Source organism: Podarcis liolepis (assembly GCF_965112155.1).
Source record: "Podarcis liolepis genome assembly, chromosome: 17".
NCBI classification, from domain to species: domain Eukaryota; kingdom Metazoa; phylum Chordata; class Lepidosauria; order Squamata; family Lacertidae; genus Podarcis; species Podarcis liolepis.
In genome coordinates, this window is record NC_139571.1 from 43,878,985 (window position 1) to 43,901,908 (window position 22,924).

General features: G+C 47.3%; 1 protein-coding gene across 1 annotated transcript in view; it reads left to right on the top strand.

The window, feature by feature from the left end:
• The first annotated feature begins 14,699 nt into the window (after positions 1-14,699).
• Positions 14,700-22,924, top strand: part of CASQ2 (calsequestrin 2) — a 31,336-nt gene continuing 23,111 nt past the window's right edge. The window contains exon 1 of the mRNA XM_083481904.1: positions 14,700-15,235. Coding sequence (XP_083338030.1) covers positions 15,002-15,235 — 234 coding nt within the window. The 5' untranslated portion in view covers positions 14,700-15,001. The remainder of the gene's footprint in view (positions 15,236-22,924) is intronic.

The window sequence follows — 22,924 nt, forward strand, 5'->3', positions numbered from 1 at the left end:
TACTTAATGATCGCTGGCTAGCGTGATCCTCTGTGAGCTAGGATCTTCAAGCAGCTCTGACATTATATTTTAAATTAAGATTTGATATTAACAAAAAGACTACAGCCGCTGAGACAGTGCTTGCTATCACCAATACAGAGGTGTAAGGTTATCAAACATCAGAAAGTGAAACTGAAATCAACAAATGAACAAATCAAACAGTAACAACTGCAGCGTTACAGTATGACAGACATGGCTTTCACAAGTGTAATGTTAAGCCCTTATCTAAGAAACAGATTAATTTCTGATATCGTCCATTCTGTTGAAATTCACATATACCATATTGGCCCGAATATAAGCCACACCCGAATATAAGCCACACCTTAAAAATTCAGGGGGATGGAAGAGAAAAAAAGACAATACCCGGAAATAATCCACTCCCTCAAAATTCCGCAGGCACTCACACCTGTTCCGGTTTACTCTGTGCCTGTTTCAGCAGTGATGTCGTAGAAGCCCATTTTCGTAAGGTCGTGAATTTAAGCTACACTTTAACTTTTCACGGCCAGAATTTTTTTTGGGGGGGGAGTGAGGCTTATATTCAGGCCAATATGGTAAAAGAAAATGGGAGAAAGATCTGAAATATGATAACCTGGATAGTGTGGACTTGGATTTTTAAGGTAATACCAAAAATGTTAATAAGTGCACCTCTGAAAGGTAACTTTTTGAAATCTGTTTATCTTACACAGTGTAGAATATCCCACCGCTCAGAGATTGGGGCGGCGTGTAACAGTGTGATTATCTGCAAAGTTTCACTACCGATTGCCTTGACACATCTTGTCTATGGAGCAATCCACGGGTTATGATGCCACAATGCAAATAATCCTATGCTAGCACATGTTCATTGGCTTATTCCACAGTGCTGAGTGACAAACGTCACGATACGCTTTGCCTGCTAGCCAAATCAGAAGTGAGCGACTCAGGTTTTTCTCCAAGTTTTTGATACTGTTGTCCTGGCTTAGGACCTCTCATCTTGGAAGTCTCTCTCCCTTTCCCTTAGCTAAGTTTCCTGCCAAGGAAGAAGTCGTGCAGATTTCTCCTGACCAGGCGTCAGCAAACTTTTTCAGTAGGGGGCCGGTCCACTGTCCCTCAGACCTTGTGGGGGGCCAGGCTATATTTTGAAAAATAAATAAATGATGCCAGAGCCCCACGAGCCCCCGTGGCTGCTGACCTGTGTCTTGCGAGTGGTAGGGACTGGCAGTGGCGGCAGGACAATGAGCAGCGCGCAAAAGGGCTCCAGAGAGGGGCTGCTTAAAATGGCGGCCACTCAAGCGCTGCTGCTGCTGCTGGCACCAACAAAGCCCAGCCCCCTTCCTCCTCTAGGCAGGGCAGGGAGAAGCCAGGAGGAGGGAGGGAGGAGGCGCCACCACCGCCATGTGAGGGAGAGGGAAAGAAGGGACGCGCTGGCGATCCATGCGGCAATTCCCGGACCGTCATCAGGCTGGATCTAGAAGGCAACTGGGCCTGATCTGGCCCACGGACTTTACTTTGCCGACCCCTGCTCCTGACTCTGCATTCAGGTCTCCACTGCAGGATGCTGCAGTTGTACTTTCACCAGTGGAAAAATCAACCTCAGAATGGGCGTTCTGCTTTATAAGGACAAATCTATCCATGGTGAATTGGTGAGAATGGTGGGCACAAATTAAGGGGAAATATCAGGTTTCTGAAACTTTAAACTTAGCTCAGCTGCAGCTCCTTCAACTTGGCCAGGGGTCAGCAACCTAAGGCCCATGGGCTGGAAGTGGCCCACGGAGGCTGTTTGACCGGCCCCCGAGTCGCCCCCAAACTGAGCCGCCCACTCAGCAAATCCCCGCGCACTGCACTAAACCGGCGCAGCACGGCATGGGGACTCTTTTCCGCAGCTCTGGAAATCACTTCTGCGCAGGCGCGGTTTCTGGCATCTGGGCATGCACAGAAGCGATTTTGGGCACCGCGGCCATGCACAGACACGATTCCCGGCGTTGTGCTGTGCTGGTCTGGCCCACGGAGGATCTCCGCAGGAGTAATCTGGCCCAGTAAACCTTGCAGACCCCTGAACTTGGGTATTATATGGGGCAACCCAGCCAAATGGGAGGGGTATAAGTAATAAAATTATTTTTATTACAGTATTGTGTCATGTGGCAGGAAACCGCACCAACTGTCCTATTCTATACTAGCTACAACTTCTGAACCAAGGCTGCCCCAAAGAAAGTGGAGTACAATAATCTACTCTTACTATTCTTATTCTTATGATTAATCTCAATTCTACGTTGGTTTATATTTTAAATGAAAAAATGGCAAAGTGGTTTACAATGCACATTAAAATATCAAATAAAATAATCCAGAATAAGACATTGCAGAAGAAAGTCCAATTTAAAGTATACGTTCAAAGCAACATAATTAATAGGAAACTAAAATATTATCTTAGAAGATTTGAAAACAAAACATTACAAAGGAGGCCAAGCACAGAATGTACATTTAACGCGGCAAAGTTAACCAAAACAATTATCTTTACATTTCAAAAGAAAACATTGCTAATGGAAGGCAAATATATGATGCACATTTAAAACAGCACAATTAGCAAGGTAGAGGTGCTGTGGGTTAAACCACAGAGCCTAGGGCTTCCCGATCAGAAGGTTGGTGGTTCGAATCACCGCGACGGGGTGAGCTCCCGTTGCTCGGTCCCTCCTCCTGCCAACCTAGCAGTTTGAAAGCACGTCAAAGTGCAAGTAGATAAATAGGTACCGCTCTGGCAGGAAGGTAAACGGCGTTTCCGTGCGCTGCTCTGGTTCGCCAGAAGCGGCTTAGTCATGCTGGCCACATGACCCGGAAGCTGTACGTCGGCTCCCCCTGCCAGTAAAGTGAGATGAGCGCTGCACCCCCAGAGTCGGCCACGACTGGACCTAATGGTCAGGGGTCCCTTTACCTTTTAACATTCTACAGTAAACATTGAAGCTGGTGGTGCCAATGGTGGTTCATGGCAGGTTGACGGATGTGGAAGCTCAGGCTCAGTGGCCTGGGTCTGCCAAGTTGGTCTCTGGTCTTCTCAGCAGCCTCAGCTTCTATAGCTGGAGTCAATCCGGATCCTGCCCTCCCAGGACTGGTAGGGAAAAGCGTGCAAGGCAGGGAGCAGGTCTTCCAGAACTTGCAGCCATACTAGTGTATGGACCACATCAGCTAAACCAGTGTTTCCCAACCTTTTTTGGGCAAAGGCACACTTGTTTCATGAAAAAAATCTCGAGGCACACCACCATTACAGCCCCGTGACGTCAGCGCGCAGCGTCACGCCGGGAGGGACATGAATTGCTAGCAAATTACATAATCACCTCCTTGAGGGCTGGCTCATCTTCTCCGAAGGCAGAACCCCATTAATTAACAGCACAGACTCACACCATAGCCAAGACGAGGGGGGAAAACCTCAGTCATGCACAGTCATGCACATGTGGGGGCTAAATGAGGACGAAGACCGGGCAGAGAGCAGGGTTCAAATCACCCCACCTGGCCAGGACAATCCCTGGGTGCTCCCTTGGGCCACTCGCCTGACCCACCACGCAGGGCTGTTGTCGCGAGGATAACACGGGGAGAACCACGCGCGCCCCCGGGAGCTCCTTGGAGGAGAAAGCGGGCGATGAATGCAATGCACAAAATATATGAGAGGCGACCAGGTTTTGCAGGTGAGGGGCCCCCGCCAGCCTCCGCTTCCAACACCCGGCACAACGATGCCGAAGTTTCCCCCCGGGCTCGGCTCGGGGAGCAGCGCTGCTCCCCCCCGGCTCCCCTTCACCCTCCCGGCTCTCTCTGCCGCCCACTGGGGACCCCCCTCACCTGCCAAGTCCGGAGCGCCGGTGGAAGTTGCATGCATGCATGCAGGGCGCCGCGTTGCCATTGCATTGCACTGCACTCCATACAACGCCTGCACGCATGCATTGCCTTGCACGCCCGCCAAGGGGTCTCCCCGCGGTTCGATGCGTCCCCTCCGGCGCGGATGCAGCATTGCAAAAATAACACACACACCCCAACGCAGCCCTACCTGGGGGGCAGCCTCCGCCTCCGCCACTCCGCCTCCGCGGGGATCCCTGGGCTCCATCCTGCCACCCGATCTCCGCGGGGGCGCAGGCAGGCTGCGCGGGGTCTGCGCGGAAGAGCCCCTGCCCGCCCGGCCGCCGCCGCTGCACTCATTCCATGGCCGGGAGAAGAGCACTTCAAACAAAACGCCTGGCCCGCCAGGCCACGCTGGGAAACATAGTTCGTGCACCCCGCGCGGGCGCGGAGCCCAAGGGCGAGGGGACTACGGATCCCGGCAGCCCCCGCACTGGGGACGGAGGGGGAGAGGCCGGGTGCAGGGATGGAGGGACGGGTGGGCGAGCGAGTGAGTGAGTGGCAGCCGCCAAGCCTTGGCCGAGAGCCAGGAAGGGCCTCCCCGGAGGAGGAGGAGGGAGGCGCAGAGCGGGAGGGAGGGAGGGAACCCCTAGTGACGGCGCCCCAATCGAAAATTTGACTTAAAAAAAAAATCTTTCAAATTTTTTAATTTTTCCCGCGGCACACCAGGCAACATCTCGCGGCACACTAGTGTGCCGCGGAACAGTGGTTGGGAAACACTGAGCTAAACTATATTTATTCAGGAATGGTGTAGTAGGATCTGAAACGGGGGAAAGATGCTCCTTGCTGCCGAGGTCCATTGTGCCTCCAGCAACAATGACAGATCTGGGAGCAGCCCAGATTGAGAGATTTCCTTGTCCTCAAACTCAGTGCAGGTATGCATGCTCACAAGAGAACTAGTCATTTTTTCAGGTGCCTCCAGCCTTGTTCTTTGCTGCCGATACACCTGAAAGGTGTGTTATGTGTGTAAGGGCGCTTGGTCACATGCCTCTGTCTCCTCCCTTTGCTGTCTCTCCCTCTCTTGACATTTGGATTGTCAACTCCTGGGACAGCGATCTGCTGTGCATCCTGACAGTATCACCACAACAACAATTCAACAAGCCGCAAATCGGCTGGCGGTAGAACACAAGATTTTAGTTGCTTCCAGTGTACTGACCTCGCCACGGTTTAGGCATACCCTGTTTGAAGGTCAGATTTTCCATGTGCAATATTTCTGCGTGGTATGACACAAACAACCCATCTCTTTTCCTCTCCCAGCTGCTTGCCCAAGCTTTCTGCGAGGAAGGAGAGGAATGATGCTTTGTCCCAGGTCTGGTGCATATTTTTTTATTATTTGTGTTTTTAATATGCTCTGTATACAAGTTGTTCTTTCTCTTGCCTGGATAAAAGCGGCAGCACAGCTTGAAAGGGTTGCATGTGCTGAAATGTAGCCCAAGGATATGTGTTATTATGCCTCCCCTCTTGACCAGCAGGGTCTCAGCGCTGTCTCCCTTTCAGCCTTTTGTTTGAACAGATGGGATTGGGGAACAGAGGGAAAGAATAGCAGTCTCTTCTCATTAACTCTCCCAGTACACAAACAGAGACCTGAGCACTGGGGACCCAGGAAACAGGCCTGCTTTCACTCCACACACAAATTGTGGCCATATGTACCCGTGTACAAAAGGAAGGCACAAGATGCACACAAAAATAGACATTTACCTAAGGGGCCCTCTCTATTTTGATATCAAATCATAACCATTAATTTCATTCATGTTATTCAGCCCTATAACTCAAAAAACAACAAGACCATCTTGTTTTATCAAACCTTAGCTGGAGAAAGTCCAAAACTACGGACTCACATGATTTCTTGACGGGTGTGTTAAATATTCCGAGCTGTATCAGGAGGACTTGCCCAACCAAAAGAATAATATCAGAAATGATGGGCAGACTATTCACCCAGGTTACCTTCCTTCTCTCCAAATGTGATCAGTTCCAGCTTCTTCCCAGATGAACACTAGTACCCATGACATTGAGGACAATAGCCTGTCCTGAAGCATATTTCAGACCCTCCAAGTGTCCTGGATTTACAGAAGCTGTCCTGGTTTCTGATTTGATCCTGGAATGTCCCGCTTTTTCTTAGAAGGTCCTTGTTTTCAGCAGAGAAGTGTTGGAGGGTATGGAGTTATGTGACCCCTGAGCCAAGGAGATAAGTACAACCTTTAGAAGACACCTGAAGGCCGCCCTGCTTAGGGAAGTTTTTTAATGTTTAATGTTTTATTATGTTGGAAGTCACCCAGAGTGACTGGAGCACTAATAATAATAATAAAGTCATACCTTGCTTCTCAGATTTAATTTGTTCCAGGAGTCCATTCGATTGGCTGCAGGAGCTTCCATGGAAGCCGCGCTAGATGTTCCACTTCTGAAAAAGCAATCACTTCCAGTTTTCAATCGTTTGGGACCCAAAATGTTTGAGTTCAAAGGCGTTCAGCTTCTGAAGTACGGCTGTAATAATAATGGAGGAATAGCACTATTCCCTATTTTCACTGGAGAAATATTGGAGGGCATGATATTTTTCTCCTAGACCACACCCCTGTCAGAGTTCCAGAGGACCAGACAGTAAAATGTTGGCTCACATTGTTGGCTCTCCCAGAATTTGTCTTCAATACACGACTTGCGTTTAGAGGGGGGAGACCCTGCCTGTGGTTCTGCAAAAAAAAAAAAAAAAAAAGTAATGGTCTGGTCCAGGGAGTGGTTACCTAAAACAGGGCAGGTTTGGGGAATTTCCTCTCAGGAGAAGTGCCTCATTGCTAGTTCCATATTGCCTGTTTTCAGATGTCAGCCAAAGATGTATTTGTTCACCAAGGCTTTTGAGAGATGAAAACCCAGAGAGCAAGTACCGTATTTTTCGTTCTATAACACGCACCCGACCATAACACGCACGTAGTTTTTAGAGGAGGACAATCCGTAGGCATGCCACCCATAGGTATTCCCTCCATAACATGCACAGACATTTCCCCTTACTTTTTAGGAGGAAAAAAGTGAGTGTTGTGGTGCAAAAAATACGGTAACGTTACTATGGTCTGTTTGCGTTAAGTTCAGTTGCTTTGAGATTTTTTTGTTTTAAGTAACACTATGAGATGATTGTATTTTGTATAGTAAAGCACCCTGGGCTTCGATAGGAGGAGGGGTGGTATAGAATGAACAATAAATAGTAAGAATTTTACTTGCCCCAACCCCCTTGGCTATGCCCATGGCAAGGTCACACGGAGAAGAGCCTCCAACAAAGACCGCAGCCAATGGGAAGTTTCCCAATGAAACTGGGTCACATATTCTCACCTCTGAAGAGGACAAAATAAGCAGTACCCAGTGGGGGAGAAATAGCTCCCATCTCTTAGTATACGGTAGAGGACCAGTGGCAGCCATATAAGAGTGGCACTGAATTCAGGCAGGCATGTTACAAAAGGTGTCCCCTGCCTTCAGCTAATTAGGACGAACCCTTTAATTGCAGAAATACTATTTTAGGTAGGAACACATTCTCAGAAGACTTATAATTAAGAAGGAGCATTGGCAGTTCTACGTAGCTTGACAAAGGACTCAGCTACATTAGGAAAGAAAAAGTGTTTTATATGCGTTGTAACACTGTGACACCAGAGGGCGCTGTGGAGCCCCGTCTTTCACCAATGTGATTTTTGATTATGAAGTTTATGTGTTTTCCTGAAACGCTTTTTTGATGTGTCTAGAGATCCAGCCCCTGTTTACATTTATAATTAGCAGTAAGATGCAGATCACCTCCACCCTGTGCAACAGATAGACTAGTGGAGCTTCATTAACTAAAAATCCCGAAATTTGGGAACTCCTCTGAAGAATACTCAGCATGGGTGACACTGCAAAACACGGGGCTTTTTTGCTGCAAAATGACTTCAAAACTTTGGCACAGGTTTGAAGGGGATTCCAAAATTTCAGGGTTCATAGTTAATGAAGCCAGCAGATTTGTACACAGCAGAGAAAGGAAAGGTAGGCAAGAGACAGGTCATATGTAAGTTAGTCCTCAGTGACAATGTGAATTTTTCATTACACTTTGATTATTATTAGCAGTAGCAGTTTATGAATCATCCATTACATGTGTGTCAAGGTTATTTGCAAACGTAATGCAAACAGCTAGAAACAGTTTTTAAAAAGTAAATAAAAAAGTAACCCAACAGGTTCAAAAACATTGCAAAATGAACATCTAAGGCAATGACCTTTCCATCCATCTGTTAAGTTAAAGCTGGTCAAAAGAAAAATGCCTTTAATTGTTTCTGTTAAGATGAGATAGCAAAGCGGCTGTTGTATTGCAACAGGAATGCTGAAATCCTCTTCTGAGTTCCTGCGGAGCAGATTCTGATGAATCTGGGACTTGAAGGAAAACCTCTCCTGCAGAATGCAGTGACCTGCTGGGTATATAAGGGATCGGTTGATCTCTTGGGTAACCGAGTCCTGAGTTACACAGGGCCTTTTAGCCTCGTACTAAAATCTTGAACTTGGCCGGCAGCAGATTGGCAGCAAATGCAAATCCCACAAACAATGGCAGTTTGCCCCCCAAGCTGCTGTGCTCTGTACCAGCTGCAGCCTCCGTATCAACCTCAAGAGTAGCCCCACAGAAAGCAGTAATCCAGCTCTGAGGTTACCAATGCAAGGAAAACTGTGGTCCAGCTATACAAATCCAGGAATGGCTGTAGCTGCCTTGCCAGCCAAAGCTGGTAAAAGGCACACCCACTAATGGAAAACATTGGGGCCTCCAGGAACAGGGCTGGTTTAGGGGCACCCCCAGATCATGAACCTGCTCCTTCAGGGAGAAGGTGACATCACCCAGGGCAGGCAACTGATCAGCTTCCTGAAGTCCTCACCCACAGCGTCTGTGTCTTGCAAGGATTCAGAAAGTAGTATGTTGTGCATAGCTCACTTATGGAATTCACTGCCAGGTTTGGTGACCGCCACTAGTTTAGACGGCTTTTCAGATAATTCAGAAGGTCTATCCATCAGCCCTGAGTGCTCCCTGGAAGGACAGATCCTGAAGCTGAGGCTCCAAGACTTTGGCCACCTCATGAGAAGAGAAGACTCCCTGGAAGAGACCCTGATGTTGGGAAAGATGGAGGGCCCAAGGAGAAGGGGACGACAGAGGACAAGATGGTGGGACAGTGTTCTCGAAGTGACCAATATGAGTTTGACCAAACTGCGGGATGCAGTGGAAGACAGGAGGGCCTGGCGTGCTCTGGTCCAGGGGGTCACGAAGAGGCGGACACGACTAAACGACTAAACAACAACATCCATTGCTCTTAGCTGCATGGCTGCTAAATTGTATATCCATGATGGCACTACAGGTTGCTCAGCAGCAAGACCACAGAAGGGTTATTGCCCTTATGTGGGGCTTTCTGGAGGCATTTGGTTGGATGCTAAGCTAGCTAGGCCTTCAATCTGATCCAGAAAGGCACTCCTGAGGTTCCTAGCTACCATATTTTCCTGTGTATAAGATGCCCCCATGTATAAGACGACCCCTATATTTTTTAGCCCAAAATGAAGAAATAATTAATTGCAACATTCCGTGTATAAGACGACCCCCAATTTTAACCTTAAAATCTGGGGGAAATATAATATTATACACGGGAAAATACAGCATTTCCTTCTGCTAGTTCTCTGCCCAGCCACCCCAATGAAACTGAACAGAGGGACATTATGGCCTTTTAGTCTTCAAAGGATCCATCTTATATCATTGATTGTGATGTGTTAATGGCCCAGCTGGAATCAGTTAGCTGAACTGCTCTCCGATAGTTCATGTTCTTCGAAGGGCTTCTTGATGCCAATGACAATGCTTGAATAATAATAATAATAATAATAATAATAATAATAATAATAATAATAATAATTTATTATTTATACCCCGCCCATCTGGCTGGGCTTCCCCAGCCACTCTGGGCGGCTTCCAAAAGAATATTAAAATACTGTGATACATCAAACATTAAAAACTTCCCTAAACAGGGCTGCCTTCAGATGTCTTCTAAAAGTCTGGTACTTGTTGTTCTCTTTGACATCTGGTGGGAGGGCGTTCCACAGGGAGGGCGCCACTACCAAGAAGGCCCTCTGCCTGGTTCCCTGTAGCTTTGCTTCTGGCAGTGAGGGAACCGCCAGAAGGCCCTCGGAGCTGGATCTCAGCGCCCGGGCAGAAGGATGGGGGTGGAGACGCTCCTTCAGGTCTACTGGGCCTTTGAGGCCGTTTAGGGCTTTCAAGGTCAGCACCAACACTTTGAATTGTGCTCGGAAATGTACTGGGAGTCAATGTAGGTCTTTCAAGACCGGTGTTATGTGGTCTCGGCGGCCGCTCCCAGTCACCAGTCTGGCTGCTGCATTCTGGATTAGTTGTAGTTTCCGGGTCACCTTCAAAGGTAGCCCCACGTAGAGCGCATTGCAGTAGTCCAAGCGGGAGATAACCAGAGCATGCACCACTCTGGCAAGGCAGTCCGCGGGCAGGTAGGGTCTCAGCCTACGTACCAGATGGAGCTGGTAAACAGCTGCCCTGGATACAGATTTAACCTGCGCCTCCATGGACAGCTGTGAGTCCAAAATGACTCCCAGGCTGCGCACCTGGTCCTTCAGGGGCACAGTTACCCCATTCAGGACCAGGGAGTCCTCCACACCTGCCCGCCTCCTGTCCCCCAGAAACAGTACTTCTGTCTTGTCAGGATTCAACCTCAATCTGTTAGCCGCCATCCATCCTCCAACCGCTTCCAGACACTCACACAGGACCTTCACCGCCTTCACTGGTTCTGATTTAAAAGAGAGGTAGAGCTGGGTATCATCCGCATACTGATGAAACCCAGCACAAACCCCCTGATGATCTCTCCCAGCGGCTGCATGTAAATGTTGAAAAGCATGGGGTAGAGGACAGAACCCTGAGGCACCCCACAAGTGAGAGCCCAGGGGTCTGAACACTCATCCCCCCAACACCACTTTCTGGACACGGCCCAGGAGGAAGGAGCGGAACCACTGTATGACAGTGCCCCCAGCTCCCAGCCCCTCAAGACGGTCCAGAAGGATGCTATGGTCGATGGTATCAAACGCCGCTGAGAGATCCAGCAGAACTAGGAAACAGCTCTCACCTTTGTCCCTAGCCCGCCGGAGATCATCAACCAGTGCGACCAAGGCAGTTTCAGTCCCGTGATGAGGCCTGAATCCTGACTGGAAGGGATCCAAATGGTCCGCTTCTTCCAGGCGTGCCTGGAGTTGTTCAGCAACCACTTGCTCAATCACCTTGCCCAAGAATGGAAGATTTGAGACTGGGCGATAATTGGCCATCGTGGCCGCATCTAAAGATGGTTTTTTAAGAAGCAGTTTAATAACCGCCTCTTTCAGCGGGTCTGGGAAGGCTCCCTCACAGAGGGAAGCATTCACCACCCCACGAAGCCCATCGCCCAGTCCTTCCCGGCTAGCTTTTATAAGCCAGGATGGGCAAGGATCAAGGAGACAGGTGGTTGGTTGAATCTTGTCTTCTCAGGACTTGTGGCCAATGCAACTGCAAATTTGATTTATATAGGGATCCCTTTCAAAAATATTTTCAGCGGCAGGAAAATGTCAAAATAGGAATACATCAGGCCGACCTGAGCAATTATGTTCCTGATCTGTTGTTTAGCCTCATGGTTGAATTTGCATGCTGAAGAGCAGCAAAATGGATTCCTTGTAAAACCCTTTAGCATTTGGACAAACGCTGTCTGTGTAAGCAAGGATGTCAAAGTATACGATTTTAGAGCAATAGGTGTTTGGTACGGTCCAGGCCCTGAGATATTTCTCAGTACTGTAATGCTCCAGGGATACTAGTTGGGAATCCAGTAAATTATTTCTAAAAGAATTATCAGATCAGTAATAAGCATTTCCATAGTGCTTTGGAATGTTCAAAGCACTTCTGACACATTAGCATAGTGATCCTTACCAGCAAGCAGGATAGGGCAATGTTGTTGTTGTTGTTGCTGCTGCTGTTGCCGCCCCATATAGGGGCAATAATATGAGGAGGGGGCTGAGTCTGAGAGAATGACTTTCCAAAGGCCACCTACTCTGTTCATAGCAGTTTATAGATTTGAATCAGGAGCTCCAAGATCTTCACTCAAACTCATAACATTAGTTTTCAATATCCTTTTACATTGCTTGACCCATACATTTGCCTTTGATTAGATAAATGACTTTGGCACTCTAATTATTGGTGATCTTGTTAATTTCCACAGCTGTCTTTTAAAATTGCTTTAGGGACATGAGCTGATCGACTCAGACCACTTGCCAGAAGCAGTAAAAAAAAATTTTTTTCCTGAAAAGGAAAAAAAATATATATGGTGGGGATTCACCTGGGGAGTCCAACAGCAGAAGCCATACACAAGGATTTTGTCTTGCATAGTGGGGCTTTGCCCTTTCCCCCCACATGCTCCCATAATTGGCTCGGGGGGGGGGCAACCCCCCCAGAACAGTGTGCAGGGGAAGAAGAGGCAAATAGTTGCATCTAAGAAGCTCAAATGCTGGTGCTGACGAAATGATCAGGAGAGAGTGATGTTGAATTCATCCCAGAGATACCTACTATAACAAATTTTCTGTAGGAGTCTACAAATTTCAGGACAATTGAATCAAGAAGGGCCCATTCAGTTCATTTTCCATTCATACAGAAGCTGACACAGAGGGAAATTAATGGGTTCCCACTTGTGAATAGGCAAGGCCTACCTTCTAGGGCAGCACTGGATGCTCTGGGGGGGGGGGCTACCATTTTGTTTCCCCACTGGCTGTGGCTGCATCTGCCTTCGATGGATGCTCTGGGGGGCTACCATTTTGTTTCCCCCCAAATGCCCCTTGGTCAAATAAAATGCCTGTTCCCACTGCAGGCAGCAGGAAAAACACAAGTGGGGCGGGGGGGGGGGTAAATGGAAAGAGTGATAAATGATTATAGTAAATCTATGATGTTTTAAACGGGGGGTGTTGTTTTTGTTATTATGGTATGTATTTTTGTGTTTTTATGCTGTAAACCGCCCTGTGATTTTCACAGAAAGGAGGTATAGACATTAAATAAATAAACATACAAACAAACAAATAATTTTGTGAAACGAGATTCTAACATATAAACATGAAACAAATTGGGTTTTCAGTAATGAATGTAATCCCAAATTGAAAAAATAATAATCTTGCACACCCTTAACTTTCTGTGTTTATATGTTATTGTAGTAGTAATATGAGATTTCAATGTGAATTGCGTTTATTCATATAGCAGAGTTGAACAGCAACTGGATTACCTACCTGACAGAAGAACCCGGAGGCTAAGTCACCACCAGGTAGCTGAAAAATGCCATGGATTTTCTCAAGCTGGGTATTTGGTTTTTGCAAAACTCCTCCTTAGCTGAATAAACTTTCCCTGTGACAAACTTTGTGGTCCCTTCAGCTTGAGCAGTTAACTCTAAATGTTTTGTGCAACATCTCTATCTAGTGACAGACAGAAGCAATTGCATCTTCTTTACATCCTCCCCCCCCCCCCCCGATTTACCACCTGGTGACTGGAATCATCTTGAACCAGGGGGTGAAGTGAGAAAGTGTGTGTCAATAAAACTGCACATAGCTTTTCTCCTGGAAATGCTTTGTTCAGATCAAATGAAAAGCAGCAGTTTTTCAGCAAGCCCATCTGGCGGGGGCATAATTTCTAGATGCAAGAAATGGAGATTTGTTTCAACAAAACCTTTTAAAGTCTTGTGGAGATCTGTGTGCCTTGAAAAATACCAAAATCGAGCTGTTTGGGGCAGAATCTACAACCAGAGAAAGGTTAGCATGTTTTTCTGTACTCCTGTGCTCTGGTAGCCAGGGGTCCGCACGTTTCATTTCAGGTATGGGATAAATCTGAGTTGCAGCCTGAAACCTGATTGTCCCACCACCCTGGGCAGCTTCCAACATATATAATAACATAATTAAACATTTAAAAACTCCCCTATACAGGGCTGCCTTCAGGTTTCTTATCTTCTTGGCTGTGTGTCTATGTGTGTCACATAACTCCATAACCGCCAACATTTCTCTGATGAAAATAGGAAAGTCCTAAGGAAAGGCGGGACATTCTGGGATCAAATCAGAAAGCGGGATGGCTTCTGTAAATGCAGGACTGCTCCTGGAAAATAGGGACCTTGGAGGGTCTGTATAACATTGTTATTTTAATCAGTGAACCATTTCAAAAGCTGGTAGGGCTACTAGCAGTGTAGCTTAGAAATAAATAGATCTGTTTATGGACAAGCACCCACCCTAAGCTCCGTTGTGTGGAAAGGCAGGCTAGAAATGTAATAAACAAATGTGGCCCATGTGCCTTAAAATGTGTCTCTTTGGTTCAGTCCCACAAAAAGCGGGGGTGGGGAGTGCGACAAATCCTCTTGGTTGCATCACTTTGGGGGTTGGGTTCTTCTTCATAAGAACATAGGGAGAGGGAGAGTCCAAGTTTGTATTTAGTTCAGCACCTAACAGCAGCCAAACATGTCTAGGGGAATTCTCCTTCATCGAGGCAAATTAGAATGCAGAAAATAAAACATCTCTTTGGAAAACCCCTAATCGCCTCCCGATAAATAATGGAGGTATTTTAAGGCCAGTTACCCACAAAGTCCATGTAGTTGCTTGTCCCCTTCTGAAACTCAAAGGGAAATGTGTGCATTTTCTGTACAGCAGAGGCATCTCTGCACATTCCTGCCCCTCCTCCCCTCTCCGCTATTCCCTTTCTCTCTCTGAGGCAAAGCAGAGTGCCAGCGAAGTCCCTCAATCGTGTCATATCTGTCCTTTTTATTCATTGCAGGGTCTATTTATAGCCCGAAACAACTGCTTCCTAAAAATGGAGTTCTTAATGACCCAGAAGCCGGGCCAAGCTATGTAAGGTATCCAGGGTTTGGTCTCCCAGCTTCTCCTGTCTGTCTTTTTGCCTTTGTCTTCCAACCAGGGTTGCTTGTTTGCTTCTCAGTGACCTCAATCTATCTAGACAGATTCATAGGGGAAGCTGAGGTGGCAGGAGGGGAGCAGATCAAGCTGGCACCCCGAGAGCTGGACCTCCGCAGGCTCTGGAATTCCTCTTCCTTCCCCCAAGATAAACAAGAAACCCCCCGAGATGAAAACAGCTTGCTGGCTCCTGGCAGTTTTTTACGTGCTCACTGGCTGCAGGGCAGAAGAAGGACTGGAATTCCCTACCTACGATGGGAAAGATCGGGTGATTGACCTGAGCGAGAAAAACTACAAGCAGGCCTTCAAGAAGTATGACATGGTCGGCGTGCTACTTCATGAGCCTGTGGCATCCGACAAAATTTCGCAGAGGCGTTTTCAAATGACGGAGATGGTGCTGGAGGTAAGTGTGGGTTGCATGTCACGGTCACACTCAGCACCTGGCGGGGGGGGGGGCACACACCAAATTGGGGACCTCCAAAGAGGCCTTTGAAATATGCTTGAGTGCAGACTTGCACCTAAATCTTAACTTTTCCGGTCTGGAAGGTTTGTGCCAATGAACCTCCTCAAAGCTGTCCATGTTTCTGTGGGACAAGGTCGCTGCCTCTGAGTTGCAGTAAGTGGGGAACATCAGAGCAATTCAGCAAGATCACAAATGCAAGCTTGATAGGCTTTCATCCACTAGCCAAACTCTCGGAACGAATTTCCCAGTCACTTATGTTTAATCCAAGTCTTTCTTCCATCTGCATTCCGGTATCAAAGCCATTGTTCTGCCCCTGTCAGGAATCCGACCCAAGCAAGCCTCTGCTAAATCAAGCTGAAAAAAATATTCCATTACTTAGAAAGCCTCAGTCTGTGCTAGACGCCGGTTTGTTCTCTGCTGCCTGCTTTCAGATCTCTTCACCGTTTGCTGTTCATGTTTATTTATTGTCAAAACCTATTTCTGAGCCAAGAATGTGTTTAATGCTCTGGTGGTGAGAAGGTTCCACTACCAGGGAGCAAAACGAAATGGTATACTGGTTGCCAGAGGAATCCTATAAGTAAGTACAGTCATACCTCGGGTTACAGATGCTTCAGGTTGTGTGTTTTCGGGTTGCGCACCGCGCAAAAACAGGAGTACCGGAACGGGTTACTTCCAGGTTTTGGCACTCACGCATGTGCAGAAGTGATAAATCGCAAACCTCGTGTGTGCAGACGCGGCGCTGTGGGTTGCAGACGCTGCTGGTTGTGATTGTGCCTCCTGCACGGATCACGTTCACAACCTGAGCGTCCACTGTAAAACATGTAAAGGACTGCAAGGCATAGTGGAGGGATACCTTTTGGCAATCTGATTCTCCTGAAATGGCCAAGCTCAGAATTGGGAGAAAGAGATGCAGCAGCTCCTTCTTACAGAGAAGCCGTCCTACACTGCCCTGTTCCCAGCTAAAATGCCCACTGTGGCCTCCTCCTAGTGCTGCGTCTTGTGAACTTCTGTGGGTGTCTCAAAGCAAGGCAACGGTATGATATGAGAAGGAAGGAAGTCGTCTCCTAGCCTGTTCCCCTACTAATCCCAGGTAGAGCAAATGCATGTTGACCGTGGCAACTTTTAGCATCTCCCACCTGCTGCAACCAGGTCATCTTCCTGCCAGGGCTGCAGGTTGCCTTCATGTCCATGCAGATGCCTTTGCAGGAACGAGCTGCATCCTCTCCCCTCGGAGATTTAATAGCAGGGGAACGAGAGCTCTGGCACATCCCCAAAGCAATCCCATTGCCAAACCTTTTAATACGGCAGCCCAATAGGCAAAAATAGGGAGCCAAGAAGCATGGCAGAGACAGGGGACGAAACACAGAGAGAGGTGGGAAATTTGATCACGGAAATAGTTATGGCGAAGGGACTAAAGTGTGCCAAAGTGTTGCTAGCAGTGGCAAGACTTGCTTGACGAATTGTAGCAAATTGTTTCCGTAAAGAGGAGTGAGGAATCAGCCCATGGTGCATTCTCAGCCAGCGAAAGGCAGACTGTGGGCTTATCCGCATTTACCTTCCCCCTGCTGTTTCCGGACATAGTCTGAGCGCCTTGTTTTTGCTCTGGAGCTTTCTGAACGAAAACCTGCCCTTTAAAGCTCTGTCCCATTCTAAGGGATGTTCCATTCTTGGCTCACAAGGCTACTTTTCGACATTGTGTTGTTCTTTTTTTGAAGCCGGTTCTTGGGTGGCCTTTGTGCAATTACAGGTCTTTCTAGGCCTGGCAATCAGTCTGTGGCATAATAATAATAATAATAATAATAATAATAATAATAATAATAATATCCCGCCCATCTGGCTGGGTTACTCCAGCCACTCTGGGTGGCTCCCAATTAAAAATACAATAAAACATTAAACATTAAAAACTTCCCTAAACAGGGCTGCCTTCAGATGTCTTCTAAAAGTCAGATAGTTCTTCATTTCCTTGACATCTGATGGGAGGGTGTTCCGCATGGTGGGTGCCACTACCGAGAAGGCCCTCTGTCTGGTTCCACTTCTCACAGGGAGGGAACAGCCAGAAGGCCCTCGGCGCTGGACCTCAGTGTCCGGGCTGAATGATGGGGGGTGGAGACGCTCCTTCAGGTATCCTTCAGGTATAATGAGAACAACTGAGGAGAGTGGAAGACCAGCATCTGTTGGATGAGGGTGTGCTAAGGCAGAGGGAACAGATTTCCTTGGGCTCACTAGCAAGCTTGACCCAGATGCCAGCAGTGCCAGATTTAGGACGGTGCGTGTGGTTCACCTGCGCAAGGCACCGAGCCAAAGGGGCACAAAATTGAGACGATTGATAATTGAGAAGATCCATTAGGGGGTGCCAAATGTTGACCTAGCACCGGGCGCCATATTATGAAAGATTACCAACGTCCGCCCCTGATGCCAGCGTAGATCACTCTGATTTGACCCGCTCTAGGCAAATGGTGTGAAGAGCAGAGCAAAGCTTTCCTCAATTCATTCCTTTGGCCAAATCTGGGTACAGACTACAAACTGACTCTGCCCTGACATCCTTCTTGTCAGGGCTCCTCCACGCTTGCCTTTCCTCTGCAAATTCCAAGCACAATCCGCACTTCAAAGCTCAGCGTCCAAGCACCCTTTTATTTTGCTCCAGAGCTTTCCCTATGAAAACTTGCTCTTTAGCGCTCATTCGGAGCAAACATCAATCCATAGAAAACTCAAATGGATGTTTGCTCCGATTGAGTGCTAAAGAGTGTTTTGGTTTTGGTTTTTGGCAGGGAAAGCTCTGGGGCATCTCCACCCCACCCACCCCACCCAAAAAAACCCCCACACTTGGACGTGGCTCTTTTAAGTGCATATCTGCACCTGGAAAGAGCAAGGCAAAAAGTAAGTAAGGGTGGATAAGTCCTGGGTTCCTGTACTGGGTGGAGAGGAAAAGAAGTCCCTTTCTTCCTACCCAGCGCACAATATGCAAGCAGAGAAAAACAGGAAATGAGTGGCTTCACCCATTTGTGATCTGACCCACAGCTGGCTTCTGCCCCATCCACCCACAGTATGTGGCCCCCACCAGATTACCCACCAAGGCCTTCAACATAGAATAAGTTTCCCATCTCAGTTTTGAGATGATAGGTTATGGGGTGGGGGTGGGGAGAGAGAGAGAGAGAGAGAGAGAGAGAGAGAGAGAGAGAGAGATGCACATCTTTGACTTTCGCCCCATTACCAGGGAGGCAGACATGTCTGTTAAATCTCCCTTGGAGAGTATCTTCTCCAGTTACCTCACCCACAGGAGAGAGGTTTCTCTGCTCACGCTCCAGGAATTCAGTTTACAGGCATCTGGGACACACAATGGTGGGCTGATCTGCACACTGCCTCACAAAAGGTTTCATATAGTCTTACTAGGTCATATTTTTAGCTGGGCTGGGTGTTCCTAATTTTAGTGACCTTAAGCGAAAGGCATCCTGCAGCCCTGTGAACCTAGGGTGAGGCCATGTTGAACTCCAGAACTTATTCCTACGCCCTGTTACAAGTCTGGTAAAAGAAACAAATTGGATGGATTGCAGCAATTGCAGTCTTACTGATTTCGGTTTCCTCGCTGGCATATACAACTGGTACAGGGTTTTTGGCTAGGGCTCCAATCTTTTGCACATGGTTGCGGGACGCAGTTCCATTAAACTCAGCAGGGCTTTGTTATTTAGTCGTTCAGTCATGTCCGCCTCTTCATGTCCCCCTGGACCAGAGCACGCCAGGCACTCCTGTCTTCCACTGCCTCCCGCAGTTTGGTCAAACTCATGTTAGGAACTTCAAGAACACTGTCCAGCCATCTCATCCTCTGTCGTCCCCTTCTCCTTGTGCCCTCCATCTTTCCCACCATCAGGGTCTTTTCCAAGGAGTCTTCTCTTCTCATGAGGTGGCCAAAGTATTGGCACCTCAGCTTCAGGATCTGTCCTTCCAGGGAGCACAGCAGGGCATACTTTTGAGTAAACATGAATAGGATCATGCTACCAATATGACGCAGGCAGAGTGGTGCATCAGATACGTAGAGTTTAATATAAACTATCTTCCACTGACCTCCTAATCTCATTGGACATCCCATTGCTCTCAGGAGACAATGGAGGAGTGGGTCTTTGGGAATGAAGTCCAACTCTTGGAAGGTCGCATTGCCTGCTGTGTCTGTAGAGACCAATGCAGGAGAGGAATGTTTTGCTGGACTTAGGCTATCATCATTTCAACGGACACTGCGTTAGGCACAACCAACCACACATTCTGTTTTATATCCTTTCCTCACACAATTCCTAATTTTCATGTCAGAACGCATGAGGAGAGGTTCCGCTGCAAGCGACGTGCACGTAACTTTCCAAGCTACCCAATCGCCACCTTCCCCAGTTGCTGGGACTTCAAAGCACACCAACGGACTGCTGCATTTTGCAAATATCTCACACCGCTGTTCCAAGTTGTGCCTGCAAATTAATAGCCTAATTCTCCTCGGAAAGAGCTCTCAGATTAAACCTGGCTGTGCTGCCCTTGCTTCTAACATTACAACAAAAGCCTGAACTGCTGTCAGTGAGTGCCATGAGCAGATTTTGTGGTAGACCCCCCCCCCCAGAGGCTTCCAGCTGGCATTTGTTATCTTCTTCAGCCTCCTGGTGCTTTCAGAGCACACTTGGGCTCGGGCTATTTATAACAAAGATGTAGGGCATGCTGCACTTCCCAAGAGCCATGCTATTGTATGACATTGAAGGAATCCCAAAGAGAAGGATCTGATAGAGGGAGGGGCACAGTGGAAGGTGGACGTGGGCAGGGCTGTCTTTAGCATAGCAAAGATCCACCCAGAGCCCCCCAAATTAACTTTTATTGAGCTTTTTTTTTTTTTTGGTGGGGGAGCCAACAATTTTGAATATTTGATGCTACGGAGTAACACAGCGACAGGGGAGGGGGGTGGCTAACAACAGAGCGGCTCAGAGCGGCTAACAACAACAAAAATAACACAGTTTACATAAAATCACAATCAATTAATTGAAATACATTCTAAAATCAATTCAGAGTCAAATTAATGGCAACCACTGGGCTAGAGTTCTGTGAGGATTGCCAAAGGAGGGGGTCAGACTGTGCCTTGGCCAAAGGCCTGGTGGAACAGCTCTGTCTTGCAGGCTCTGTGGAAAGATGTCAAGTCCCGCAGGGCCCTAGTCTCTTGTGATAGAGCGTTCCAACAGATCGGGGCCACGGCAGGAAAAGCAAAGCCCTGGCTCTGGTTGACAAAATGTCTTTTTTTCCTTTAATCGATTGCAAGGAAAACACTTGAAACCAAGTGTTGCCAAACAAGGGAGCAGGTGGACAGCAGAGGAGCGAGAAAGAGACAGGCCTTTCTGGTGAAATTCAGCAGGGCTTGACTTTTGTTTTTCTCTTCTGCCTCATTGCCTGACCTGAATGCTTCCATTCCAGGCATAGGTGTGTCACTTGAACACAATGGGAAGGTGAAAGCAAGCTGTCAGGCAAACCCCTTTCCGGGAGCTGCCACTTTGGGAATGTGTCTTGGCATGTGCTAAGACAGCAACCTGCCCCAAGTCCTGAGTTGATGCTCAGACTTCCCGGGTGTTATGCTTATTGTGGGTGGAATTTTAAAAATTGGCCTATCTGCTTGCAAGTGTGGCCCTTTGCCAATTTTGCAAGGCCGGTTGCCATGTTCAAATGCTGATGCATTGAAGGGGGGATATGTTGTACATGTGTCACCAAAAGAAGAAGCCTTTCCCGGCTCTTGGGCCTGGAGTTGCAGGCTGCTGAGTCGCCTTGCATGCCAGTAACAGGGGAGCAATAGCAAGAGAACAGAGTCCAATTGCAGAAGGAAAAGAGAGGTTTGACTTTACAACAAAACAAGGAAATCATTGCCCTGTACTTAGAACTTCTACATACCCTCCAACACTTCTCCAATGAAAATAGGTATGTCCTATTCAATTTTATTATTATTATTATTATTATTATTATTATTATTATTATTATTATACCCCGCCCATCTGACTGGGTTGCCCCAGCCACTCTGGGTGGCTTCCAACATATATAAAAACATAATATATAATATATAAAAACATAATAAAACATTAAAGACATTTTCTATATAGGGCTGCCTTCAGATGTCTTCTAAAGGTGGTATAGTTCCTTATCTCCTTGGCTCGGGGGTCACGTAACATACCCTCAAACCTTTCTCCGATGGAAATAGGGACGTCCTAAGGAAAAGTGGAACATTCCGGAGCCAAATCAGAAACCAGGATGGTTTCCGTAACTCTGGGACTGTCCCTGGAAAATTGGGACACTTGGAGAGTCTTCTACTGTAGCACCCTGCTTGTGGTTAACGCTTAGCTGGAATGAAATATTCAACGCAGCAATAGAGAAATTAAAATAATAATTTATTTGTCAGACAAATAAATGAGAGACACAGTGGTATATGGATACCAAAGCTCTGCCCCTCCAGCCCTGATGGCCAGCACTTATATTTCCTCAGCCCAGCCCCCTTGCTCCTCCTTTGGCTGCCTCTGTCCAATCAGCCTGGTTGAAATTCCTATTGGCTGTTTGCTAGAACCAATCATAAAAGATACACCCATTTCCTATTACCTTTTATGGGAGACAAAGAGCTATATTTCCTTCTATCCATAAATGGCAGACAAGTAGCCATATATCTTACATTTGCCTCGACCAGGCACCTTAATTATCAGCTCATCTTTGCCCTATTGCCCTATTGCCCTATTCACTCCAAAACAGATGGCTAATGGTTTTAATTTTTATCTTAAACAGAGATCTTGGGTTCACCTTCTCACACACCATCAATGAAATAAAAATCTAACATAAGAATCTAACATTTCTTACTTTCGAAATCCTTTGCATAATTACATTTAAGCCAATATATTTCATACATAACATAGATAGATTTTTAGAAGGAAAGGCCTTTTCAAAGTAAAAAGGAAACAGCTTCCAAAAGCAACCCCTTTCAAGCCAGCTGCTGTTCCCATTAGCTCTTGCCCTTTAACCTTAGGAAAATATGACTCGAGTCTTCTGTTAAACAATAAAACTTACTATTTACCAACTCTTAATTAGTGTTTTTTGCAGCTTGATTGTATTCTGTAATTTGTATGGTCAGTGTGACCTTTTGCTCCCAGCCTGTAATTTCCTTTTACAACCCTGAGGCACTGCTATAGATCAGAGGGGCCCTGTTTAGGAAGATAAACATCTGCCAAAGCACCCAGCCAGCTGCTTTATGCCTGGCATAAAACATACAAACATTTGCAAATATATTTTTAAGCTCATTTTAAAATGCAGGCCTTGATCTGATGCCTCACTACCAGGGGCAGCCCATCCTGTTTCACCACCTGATGTGAAACAGGGCTGGCCCCTGTTCCCCCAAGGGGTAGGGAGGACGAGTGGCAGTGCAGTGGGGCGGAAGCAGTGGGGCGGCTGGAACGCCTCCTCTTGCATATCTGTGTCCTGAGGCAACTGCTGCACTTCGCTTAATGGGAAGAAGAAGAGTTTGGATTTGATATTCCGCTTTATCACTACCCGAAGGAGTCTCAAAGCGGCTCACAATCTCCTTTCCCTTCCTCCCCCACAACAAACACTCTGTGAGGTGAGTGGGGCTGAGAGACTTCAGAGAAG